Genomic DNA, 11,871 nt, shown 5'->3' with positions numbered 1-11,871 from the left:
AAGGGAGTTAGGCACCTTTGAGGATCTGGGCCTAACTCTTTTATCCCCAGGGGTACAAGCAAGTAATTTGGGGCTGAAGGTCCTAGTTTGGATCCCTATTAATAACCATGTCTGTCCCGAGGCCCATATACAGGGCCTTGAATATGCTCCATTGAGGCTTCGAGATTTGGATCTAGCAGGCTAAACAGAGCACAACAGGGCAGGATACTTCCTAAGCTGCTTCTTTTATATGGCTTGGGTAGATAGCAACAACTACAAAGGTATAGCTAAGTTTGATAGCCAGCACATTGCCGCAGTAGAGAGCTGATTAAAGTCCTTCAGGTCCCTGGGCAAAAGAACGAAGGGGACATTCAGATATGACGTGCTCTATCGCTTGGGCCTGGTGACCAGTTGCATACAGGTGTTTGCCTCATTTTCCCTTTAATGAGGGTTTGTCCACATCTCCCATTTCTAAACTGACAAAGGGGGACACTGTTTGGCTGGCTGCAGCTACCGTTCCCTGTAACCCATCTTGAGGGTAAAGAATGTTTCAATTAAAAAAAAAGGCAAACAAAGAAGAAGCAACTCTTTTTCTGATCACTTCCGAATTTATTTCTGTATTTAATGCTACATGGCCCAGACAAGAGAGCCCTTTAGCATCCCCTAGAGACCCTGTTCTAAAAACTCTTTGGGCCCAGATTGTGTGAATCATTTAAAAAAGAGAGAGAGAGAGAGAGAGAGAGAGAGAATTTGCTAAAATAACCCTGGCTAATGTCCACCAAACCCTCTTTGTAGCTGCGGATTCTTAATTTCTAATGGGCGGGAAATCCTGTAAAATACAAAACGGTGCTGTAAAGAAAGAGAAATACTTCAAGTGGCAAGTCATTCACTGATGTTATTGTGTAGTATTGGAACTGTGGTAGCACGTGCCGCTCTGGGGCCCCTGGTGCTGTATTTCAAGACATCCCCTGCCCTGAAGAGTTCACAGTCTTGTAGATAAGGAGAGAAAGCAGGTGGACACAAAGTAGGATGGACTCAAGAATCAGCATGTTTAGCACAATAAGCAGCCACTGCACAGCCGCAACCTGGCCCCTTGCTCCTAAAATAAGCAGACTAATCTGTAAAGTACAGAAACCTCAGCCCTGTTCACGAAGTGACCGATACTCCAAAGCCTCCCACTCCAAGGGGCTCTGCCCTCTCTGCTCCCCTCCAGTCACACAACTTCCCAGCCTGCCCAGCGCTATTGACCACTCCCGTAACTCAAGGAGTGACCCTAGGGCAGCAGGGGAGAGGCTAGTTCTTCAGCTGGAAGGCGAGGAACAGAATTCCAGCTCCTCCCTGGTTGGCCACTCCCAGCTGCCAGGGCCCACACAGGCCTAGATCCCTCTGCAGCTCCAAGCTTCTCTCCAGGTAGAGAAAGTGGCTCGTTCTGGGCTCTCACTGGGAGACAGTTTCTAGCAGGCAAAGAGGAGCAGAGCGGCTGGGGACTCGAGATCATTACCTCGGGGCACAGGGACAGTGAGGAGCAGGGCAGCTGGAATCTATTTATATCTTTTCAGGAAGTCGGGCCAGGAATAAAAATTTGTGGGCTGGGGGGTGGCTGCCTGGGCCAAATGGGGCTCTGTTCCCCTTACAGGATAGGTGGCACGGGCTGGATTGCGGTGGGCCCGCCTGCGCGGGTGATAAGTGTTTGGCTTCGGTTTCCCTTGCTGGAAGGTACTGGGCCGAGAGTTGCCGGAGGCGGGGATTGCACGCTCTGCTGAGGCAGCGGCTAGGTTTGGTTCAGTGCTGCTCATTCCTTCTGCACTGTGGAGAATCCCTGGGGGTGCGACGCGGACGTGATTGTGACCTTTTTGGGGGAAATGACGGTTGGAGACGTGGCTTTGAAACCTCATTTCTGAAGGAGCCAGTCGGAGCCAGGACATCTTTCCCACCACCCAGAAGAAAGGGAAGACTCTCTCCTCAGTGAAAGAGGCTATCAGGTAGCGGAAGATGAGGGACTTGTGATCAGCATCGAAAAATGCCACCTGCCCCTCTTCATAGTCTAGAGAAACCTGGATCCTCTGGGGGACCCAGCTCAGAGACAGGGGGATTTCTTCAGGCGAGGTGAGTGCACAGTACTCACCTCTGCGCAGAGCTACAGCGCAGATCCCTCCCTCAGGGCTATATTTGACCGGTTCCTTCCTCTTCACTGACTCTTTGGCTACCCCCACGGCCCAGCCTCCCTCTTTGCCCACCTCCAGCTCCCAGTAACATCTCCCCGAGGTGAATCCCTCACAGCCCAGCACGCAGAGAGAAGAATCAAATCTCTTGGGATTGTGGGGCAGATCCTGCTGGGCAGATCCATATTTCACATGTTTCCAGTCCTCAGACAGGATGAGTTTGGGATGAGCCGTGTCTGGATCCAGAGTCATATTCACTGGGGAGAGAGAGAATCAGAGTGTTAGGGGCAGAGCTTAGCCCTGGGGAGGCTGGGACCATTTCTCACATTCCCCAGCATCCCTGTCCTGGCTGGGAGCCTCCCTGATTTCCTGCCTGTCTCAGGTCCCAGGGAACTGTCCCTGCTGGGGGCTAAGCAGCCATTTCACGGCAGCTCCCTTCTGCCATGCGAAGGTGCTGTAAGAACTGACTCTGCTTCTGCTCCTACCAGGGCTGCTGCTCTCCCACAGCTAGGACGGGAGTGGGGGCAAAGTTGAGTGAAAGAGGGAGCGTTTTCAGCTGTCCACCGGGGAAGCCCTCTGGCTAGCCCAGAGGGAAGGGGAGAGGAGGGGCAGCATGGGAAAATGGAAGTGACACTGGGTGGATGGAGAGACCCACCGCCTATGGGGAAGGAAGGCAGTGGGAACCCTGTAGAAGAGCATCTAGCCCGTGGAAGGGCGGGAAGTGTGGGAATACGGCATTTGAGTCCAGGAGGAAAAGACAGGAAAGCAATGGGACTGGAGGAGAGAGAATGATGGGAGTTATGCCCCAAGGAGACACTGGAGGCTGATCAGGCTGACCAGACCAGCCCCGCCCCCTCCCAAAAGAGAACAGAGACATCACACCACTGACTCCCAGCCCATCTGTACATCACCCCTACTGTTTACAGCAGTAATGGCCTCTCCACCCAGCCCCTTTCCTACAAGTCTCCAGAGGTGGGAAACTGACTCTGTTTGATCCCAGAATTTTCTTCTGCAAGTGAATCCGGATCTGCAAACCCATCTCCTCTTTGTTTCTTCTCATTGTTACGATATATCCCTGGGAAAACTTACCCTTTTCACCTAAGTTTTCCATCTCCTTTGCCAAAAATTGACTCCCTTCCACCTCCAGCTCAAATACCAGCGTGTCTAGAGAGAAGACGGGGGAGAAGAGATGTGTTTTCATATGCTCATAATTATGCCAAGGTTTCCTACAACTGATGTGCTCTATTTCTGTGACACAAACACAGGGGAAGGGAGCTCAGATACCCAGAGAGAGAAACAAAGGAAGAGAGCGTGAATAATAAATTTCACTCTTATTGTTGTTGGTTCTCTATTGTATTTTCTCTTCCCTTGGCCCTTCCCAGGAATGTATAACCTAGTCTTTTACTCTTATTGAGTTGGGCTTGACATCAACACTGTTTATCCAGAACCCATGTCCTCCCACAGTGACATTTTGATGTGCCCTTCTTGGGGGGAGGGATAGCTCAGTGGTTTGAGCATTAGCCTGCTAAACCCAGCATTGTGAGTTCAATCCTTGAGGGGGCCACTTTTAGGAATCTAGGGCAAAAATCTGTCTGGGGATTGGTCCTGCTTTGAGCAGGGGGTTGGACTAGATGACCGCCTGAGGTCCCTTCCAACCCTGATATTCTATGATACCTTTGAATTTCCTCAGACTCATCTCCAGAACAATCCTTTTCTCAGAGAAATCACCAATTCTCTTTTCCAGCTTGGAAGGACTCTCCCCCACCGCCTGGGCCTTCCCTTTCTCACACCTAGAAAGAAACAGGCTTTGCTAAGGAATCGCAGTTTGCAGTGTAATTATTTCTTTTAGGCATGACTCCTTCGCGTTCGTTATGTTCTGATCATCTTGGAAGTGAAAGCTGTGGAGTCGAGCAGCCTGCTGGATAACTTGCTCTACTCAGGGCAAGTAGGCCCAGATCCACAAAGTTACTTGAGCAACAAAACCCCAGATTTTGGTGTCCACGTCCCGATTTTAGGTGCCACAATCCACCTGCCCCAGCTGCTGCCAAACTCTACAGGCACCTAAATTTGCTCAGCACTGCCATGTTTGTAGGTGCCTATGTTCTTGCTTCTCACCAGGTGCCCAGATGTCCAAGCCCCAGAGCAATCCACTAACTGGGGGAAGAGATGCATTCCTCTGCCTAAGAACCCCGTGAGGCCCGATTTGGTAACCTTGCTCAGACATCACCTCTGCTGGATCGGGTCCCTATTGGCATAGGTGGCACGTGAGTTTTCCATTTGGGGAGGGGCTCACATGTGACCGCCGGAAGCTGCCTAGAAGTGGGGCGGGGGCCATTGATGGCTGGACCATGGCTCCACCCTTGAGACCATGTCCCTGAGTCCCCACCCCTATTTGGCCTCTTCACCCTGAGGGCTCTGCCATGACCCCATCACTTTTTCCTGCCATAGGCGAGCGACCCGGTCGGGGGGGGGGAAGAGAAGGGGTGGGCGGGGCAGAGAGGAGCAAGCAGTGGGCAGAGAGAGGCCTCGGGGGCAGAAAGACACAGCAGGGGCGGAAAGAGGCAGAGCAAGGGCAGGGCCATGGGAGAAGAGGCCGAGTGGAGCTGGGGCGGAGCGCAGGCAGGGCCACGGTCCAGGCACCGGAGGGGGACCCCTCTACACTTCTATGGAGCTTTGCTTCTGGTTCTCCAAAGGCAGTGGCTGGCCAGTGCGCCTCCGGATGGGTCACCCGTGCTGCATCCGTGACATTTCCCCCCTGCATGGCCAGCCTTTTTGGGAGGCTCAGCCTTCCCTGGCCTCTTATACACACCACCCATGCCTATTGGAGAACTTACACAAAATGGCTGTGGGGAGAAGAACTTCAGAACTTCTAGCCCAGTGATTACAGTAGTCACCTGGGATACTGAAAACCCTCAGTTCAAGTACTTCCTCCAACTGAGGAGGGGAAAGGGTTAGGCCCAGACTGTCAAACATATTTTTAGGTGCCTATCTTCCACTGAAATCAATGGGAGTTAGGGGCCTAAATACCTTTGAGGTTCCAGGCCCCAAGAGTCTAAGTCTGGTGCTATTCAGGCTCCTAAGTCACTTGGGCACTTTTGGAAATGGTTTTGTCAGTCTTTTGTTTGCAACTTTTTTTTTCAACTGGAAAAAAAGCAAAATACTCACGAAACATAAGTAAATAAATGACAATGGGTGAATTAAGGAAAAGGAAACGCTGTTTTTTTAAGCTTGTGGAACAAAAATGACTTTGCCATGTTTGTATTTCCCACTACCCCCCCCCCTTTTTTTTATCATAAGAACATAATTACAGTCATACAGGAACAGACCAAAGGTCCATCTAGCCCTGTGTCCTGTCTTCCGACAGCAGCCAGTGCCAGGTGCCCCAGAGGGAATGAACAGAACAGGTGATCATCAAGTGATCCATTCCCTGTCTCCCAATCAACTCTACCCATCACGTTTTTAAGCAGGGAAGGTTAGTGGCTGGGAAGATGCGGGTGCAAGCCCTTTCCAAGCATAGCGAGGGATCAGAGGGAGTGAGGAGCCACGTACCTGCTCAAGATGCTTCTGATATCCTAGAGGGGGGGGAAGAGAGAGAGCGAAAAGGAGCTCAGTGTCACAGTGACATGAATCAGAGCTAATAAATTATCTTGGTGCCCATTTATTTTTTTATTTATCTCATAAGTAAACTAGAGCAACAGAGCCTAGACAAACCTGCTCTAAGATCCGTCCACAACTGGCTGAAAAACCGTACTCAGAGAGGAGTTATCAATGGTTCATAATCAAGCTGGAAGGGCATATCAAGTGGGGACCCACAGGGATCTCTCCTGGATCCAGTCCTATTCAATATCTTCATAAATTATTTGGACAATGGCATAGAGAGTACACTTATAAAGTTTGTGGATGATACCAAGCTGGGAGGGGTTGCAAGCACTTTGGAGGATGGGATTAGAATTCAAAATGATCTGGACAAACCGGAGAAATGGTCTGAATTAAATAGGATGAAATTCAATAAGGACAAATGCAAAGTACTCCATTTAGGAAGGAACAATCTGTTGTACACATACAAAATGGGAAATGACTGCCCAGGAAGGAGTATTGCGGAAAGGGATCTGGGGGGTCATAGTGGACCACAAGCTAAATATGAGTCAACAGTGTAACACTGTTGCAAAAAAAGCAAACATCATTCTGGGATGTAATAGCTGGAGTGTTGTAAGCAAGACACGAGAAGTAATTCTTCTGCTCAACTCCGTGCTGATTAGGCCCCAACTGGAGTACTGTGTCCAGTTCTGGCCAGCACACTTCAGGAAAGAAGTAGACAAAATGGAGAAAGTCCAGAGAAGAGCAAAAAAAATGATTAAAGGTCTAGAAAACATGACCTATGAGGGAAGATTGAAAAAAATTGGGTTTGTTTAGTCTGTAGAAGAGAAGACTGAGGGGGGAACATGATAACCGTCTTCAAGTATGTAAAAGGTTGTTATGAAGAGAAGGGTGATACATTTTTCTTAACCACCGAGGACAGGAGAGGAAGCAATGGGCTTAAATTGCAGCAAGGGAGGTTTAGGTTGGACATTAGGAAAAATTTCCTAACTGGCAGGGTGGTTAAGCTCTGGAACAAATTACCTAGGGAGGTTGTGGAATCTCCATCACTGGAGGTTTTTAAGGCCAGTTTAGACAAACACCTGTCAGGGATGGCCTAGATAATACATGGCTCTGCCTTCATGCAGGGGACAGGACTACATGCCCTCTCGAGGTCCCCTCCAGTCCTACTTTCTATGATTCTATTTAACAGTGTAATCTCATGGATATCCTCTGTACCTAACTGCTTAGTTAACTGTACTTCCCTGTCACAATCACTTTGGAACACAAATAAATGTAACAGTAATTAACAATTATCATCCTCAGCCCAGATCTGTGTTTGAATGAAGTAGCCACACAGGACTGGGTATCTGGCTACACACCATCCCAATGCTGCTGAGTTGGTGTTGTAGTGGTTAGCAGATCTGCCTTCTAAGCCCTTCTCCTGGGTTCTTTACCCAGCCAGCAACGGGCAATGATGTCTGTAGGAGAGGATGTTTGGCCTTGTGGCAAAGCACTCGACTGAGGTGCAGGAAATCTCCATTCAGCTCTTGGGCACAGACACAGTTGCACTGGGACAGCTACACTGCAATCCGAGGTGTGACTGCAGCATGTGGAGACGTACTTGAACTAGCTTCGATCGATCGAGCTAGCTCCAATCAAAATAGCAGTGAAGCTGCTGCAGCAACACGGATTATACACCCCAGCCAGGACCCTTGGTATGTACTTGAGCAGTGAGTCCATGGTGCCACCTGCACTGCTCTGGCTTCACGGCGATTGTTATTGGAGCTAGCTAGATCAAAGCTGGCTGAGGCATGTCTACATGAGCTGCAGTCACAACCTTGCTGGCAGCAGAGATATACCCTTAATCTCTTTGGGTCTCAGTTCCCTACTCTCAGGAGGAGGAAAATTCATTAATAGCAACATAGATAATTTGTTTTTAAAATACACACTATGAGTTCTATACTGAGGTTTGAATTTTGCACTCCATGACTCATGAGTTTCATCCTCTACCCCTTCCCCAAATGCCTTGCAAGAATCAGGGGTCTCACCTGCAGGAATTCACTTGCTGGCTGCTGGCACTTCCCCTCCATCTCACTGATCAGCTCGCTGAGACGGGAAATCTCTGCTGAGAGTTTGGTGACATTTTCATTCTGCAGCTTCACAATCTCCTTCTCCAGGCCTCCCAATTGGGCCAGCAGGAGTCGCTCTTGTTCCTCCAGGAACTGGCGCAATTGACGAATTTCAGACATTATTTTCCGTCTCTCAGCATCTGTCTTCACCTGTAATGGACAGACACAAATAAGGAAAAGGTAGGGCAGGGGGACATGTCGTGGGATACCTTGCACCAGATGTAAATAAACTAGGGCTGTCAAACGATTCAAAAAATTGTGAGATTAAAAATAATCGCAGTTTTAATCACACTGTTAAACAATAATAAAATAGAGAGAGTCAGGAGTGCACAGCGGGCCCACCACAGTCCCAGACTGCAGGCCGGGGGGATCTAGTCACACAGAGCGTTGGGGTTCTTAGGGATTGGCTTGTTTTGGCCTTGTTTTGAAACGTGATTAGCTTGATTTTTGGCTTACTGTGAAAGTCGGGGTGCTTATTTACCACGTGAAAGTGGGCAACTGTGACGCACACATGGCTGCAAACATGCATGCAAAGAGAAAGAGAGGAACAGGGCAGTTTTGCAAATCCAAGAGACATCCCGGAACAGGGCCACTTGCCCCATGAGCTGAAGACCGTGGGGCTAAGCCAGAGGTCTCCAAATTGTGGGGCACTCCCCCCTGGGGGGCAGGGAGGACCCTTCAGGGGGCACAGCAGGGCAGCTCACACGGGGGCAGGGAGGAAGCGCCACCCAGCCCCTCCCTGCCCCCAGCTCTGCTCCAGTCCCACCTGCAGCCGTGGCCCCAGCTCCCAGCCCCACACCTGGCCCCAGCTTCAGTTCAGCTCTGTTTCTGGCCCTACCCCTAGGCCCTGGCCCTGGCTTCAGCCCCAGCTGTGGCCCCAGCCTCTGCCCCCTTACTCCGTCCTCTCTCCCCCACCACCCAGAGCCATGGCCCCACTCCCAGCAGGGGCAGGCGTGGACAGGGATAAGGGGGGGGCATAACCCTCAAAAGTTTGGGGACCACTGGGCTAAGCCAATCCAGACTTGGGAATAAGCCCCACCCAAGGGGAATCAGGCAACTGCCGACAAAGAGCAGATAGAGGTGGCTGTGCTCAGGGAATGGCTAGTGCAAAGAGGAAGGCCATGTCTACAGGTACAGTGCTCTGTGCTCTCCTGTCGGCATAAGAAAAGCAGCCCCACGAGCAGCATAAGCTATGTCAGCGGGAGAAGCACCGTGAACATGTCGGTGTAACTGACGTCTCTCAGGGGGGTGGAATATTCACCCCCCTGAGCGACAGAAGTTTTGCTGACCCTAGGCGGCAGTGTAGACATAGCTGCAGAGGAAGGCTCCAGCAGGACCATACCACCAGGAAGCTAGGAGAGTAAAGCCCAGTGAGCAGGAGGCTCAGGGCGCTGGGAAATGCTGACTGTGTTTGGGAGTGGGTGTCAGAGCTCCAGTGAGGGGAAACAGTTTGGGAGATCAGACCAGAATAGAAGAAGAGCCCTGAGGGGGGTGAGAGAAAGTGCCCGAGCTAAATATCTTCCATAGCTGGTCAGGATATTAGACAGACACGGTAGGTGAGGTGACATTTTTAGTGGACCAGCTTCTCAAAAGCTTGTATGTTGCACCAACAGAAGTTGGTCCAATAAAAGATATTACCTCATCCACTTTCTCTCTCTCTCTCTCTAGAGCTAAGTATGGACTTTTTCTTTGTGTTGTTCTAATGGACTTTAGTTTGGGACTCTGGCTTGTTGTAAACTGGTTCTGGTATGAAACTAGGGGTACCATTTATCAGAGAAAGCCTGTGTGAGTTCTGACCCTGAAGAGAGGGAAAAATGGAGGCCGGGGGGCTTTAGAGACACCCCTAGTCAGTAAGTAGTCGTGTTATTACGCCCTTCCACCCCACCCCCACACTACACCACACCACACAGCGTACCACCACCTCCCATCCACAGATTCATAACAGGCACCTACCAGGTATTCCTGGCTTTTCCCCTCCTCAGCCTGTCTGTATTTGAGGAGTTTTTCTCTCTCTTCCTTCAGGGTCTGCAGTTGTGTCCAGATTTGCTCCTGAGCAAAGAAACACAGTATGTGATCTGTTCTGCTGGGAGGGGCATCCTGGGTGTCTTCTTCACAGAAAATAATTTAAATAAACAAAACCTATGGATCCAATTCAGACTTTAGAAAGAATTGACACAATGTATTCAACTTTATAGGAGTTGCTGGTGCTGTTTGTAGGAAAACTCACTTCCTGGAGCTTTTGAACGTAACCAGATTTGCATCTACTGGATTGCTTTATTGGTTAGCAATATTATAACCCTGGTCTGGATAATCCATGTAACCCAGAGGCTCTGAATAGTCCGCTGTGCTGGTTTATGATTGGCCAGGATGTTTTGGAAGGAAGAATTGGGTTATTACTCTTTGGAGCCTGAAATGACTGGCACAGACAGAGGCAGAATAAATTCCTCTCTGGTTGGGCTGTTTTTCTTTTTCCAGTGAGAGGCTACCAGCAGCTGAGCAGCTACTAACAGATGAGAGATTCATTCTTCTTTTCCTTGGGTGTGACTGAAATACTTCCCTGATGGTTGTATTTCCTAATGGACAACCTACCCCAAATTCTCAATTCTTGGGGGACTATCTTCACTCATTGATATATTTGCTTTCCACAACCCACTCTCTGTATATCTTTTCATGAGTGATGCACCCAAATACTTGGATGCTAACAGCTAAACTGTGTTGTTAAATTTATTCACCTAAATTTGGGTTATTGCTGATTATGTACTATATGTATCATATGACTTTTAAAACAAACTCTGTATTTGTGGATAATCTAAGCACTATACCCAGATGTACAGACATGTTTTTCTTAACCTGTGTACTATGAAATTTGTTAACATTAGCTTTAATTAATGTTTTAATCTGTCCCGCTCCTACAGGACCTGGTTAGAGAGCAAGCTGTTCAACAGGCAAAAGGCAGCATGACTTAGGTCTAATTCACAGGCCCTAGGGTGACCAGATGTCTCCATTTTATAGGGACTGTCCTGATATTAGGGGCTTTGTCTTACATAGGACTCTATTACCCCCCACCCTGCTTTTTCACACTTGCCATCCGGTCACCCTAACTGACCCCGTACACCAAAAATAAATCCTTTACAGTAAAGAACACAGATTAGTAATTCGAAGGTCAGATTTTATCCAATTCCCGCCATCTGAGTTTCAAATCCTCGATGGCGTTTTCCTACCTTGTACTCCTGGGCAGCCTCCTCGATGGGAATCACAGGGTGGTCTCGGTGAGCCTTGGATCTGTCACACACCACGCAGATGGGGCTTTGCTCCTCCTCACAGAAGAGTTTCAGAGGCTCCTTGTGTTTCTCGCACACTCGCTCCCCCCCTGGCTCTTTCCCCGCTTGTAACTTCAGCTGTTTCACTAGCTCCACCATGTTCGCCAGCTCCCTGTTGGGCCTGAAGTTTCTCTGCTGGGCGGTTTCTCTGCACTGGGGGCAGGAGAAGTTTGGCTCCGACTCCCCCCAGCACTGGCTGATGCAGGCCCGGCAGAAGTTGTGCCCGCAGTGGATAGACACCGGGGCTTTGAAATACTCCAGGCAGATGGAACACGTGGCTTCATCCTGGAGTTTTTGCACAGCGGCCATCGCTCCCTGCACTGCAGCTGTGTGGGACCAGGATAGTTTCACTTCTCTGGTACAGCCCAGCTGCGGGTCTTATTTCCTGGATCCCTCTCATTGGCTGAGCTGTATCTGAGACTCCCAGCCCCTGGGGGCTCTGCTCTGGTGACCCTGGCTGCGCTGGGAGCTGTGTGATTGTGCTGGTGGACAGCCCCGTTCAGTTCTAGAGAGGAGAATACATCTCTCTGGTATTTTAGCCCAGTGGGTCTCAATCAGGGGTACGTGTACCCCTGGGGATACTCAGAGGTCTTCCAGGGGTTACATCAACTCCTCTAGATATTTGCCTCCTTTTACAACAGGCTACAGAAAAAGCACTAGCAAAGTCAGTGCAAACTAAAATTTCATACAGTGACTTGTTTA

At 49.6% G+C, this 11,871-nt stretch overlaps 1 protein-coding gene across 1 annotated transcript; it reads right to left on the bottom strand.

Annotated features, from left to right (window-relative positions):
- Window positions 1–573: 573 nt before the first annotated feature.
- On the bottom strand, window positions 574–11,484 carry LOC123345778 (E3 ubiquitin-protein ligase TRIM7-like). The gene is made up of 7 exons (XM_044982828.1): window positions 11,071–11,484; window positions 9,803–9,898; window positions 7,769–7,999; window positions 5,691–5,713; window positions 3,816–3,931; window positions 3,231–3,305; window positions 574–2,398 (listed from the first exon to the last, which is right to left on the bottom strand). The coding sequence occupies exons 1-7, from the start codon at window positions 11,476–11,478 to the stop codon at window positions 1,521–1,523; spliced, it is 1,827 nt and encodes a 608-aa protein (XP_044838763.1). The 5' UTR covers window positions 11,479–11,484; the 3' UTR covers window positions 574–1,520.
- Between the last annotated feature and the right edge of the window lie 387 nt (window positions 11,485–11,871).

Source organism: Mauremys mutica, chromosome 12 (genome assembly GCF_020497125.1).
Source record: "Mauremys mutica isolate MM-2020 ecotype Southern chromosome 12, ASM2049712v1, whole genome shotgun sequence".
NCBI classification, from domain to species: domain Eukaryota; kingdom Metazoa; phylum Chordata; order Testudines; family Geoemydidae; genus Mauremys; species Mauremys mutica.
Note: the sequence above shows the minus strand (reverse complement) of the source record. Positions and strands in the feature narration are given on the sequence as shown.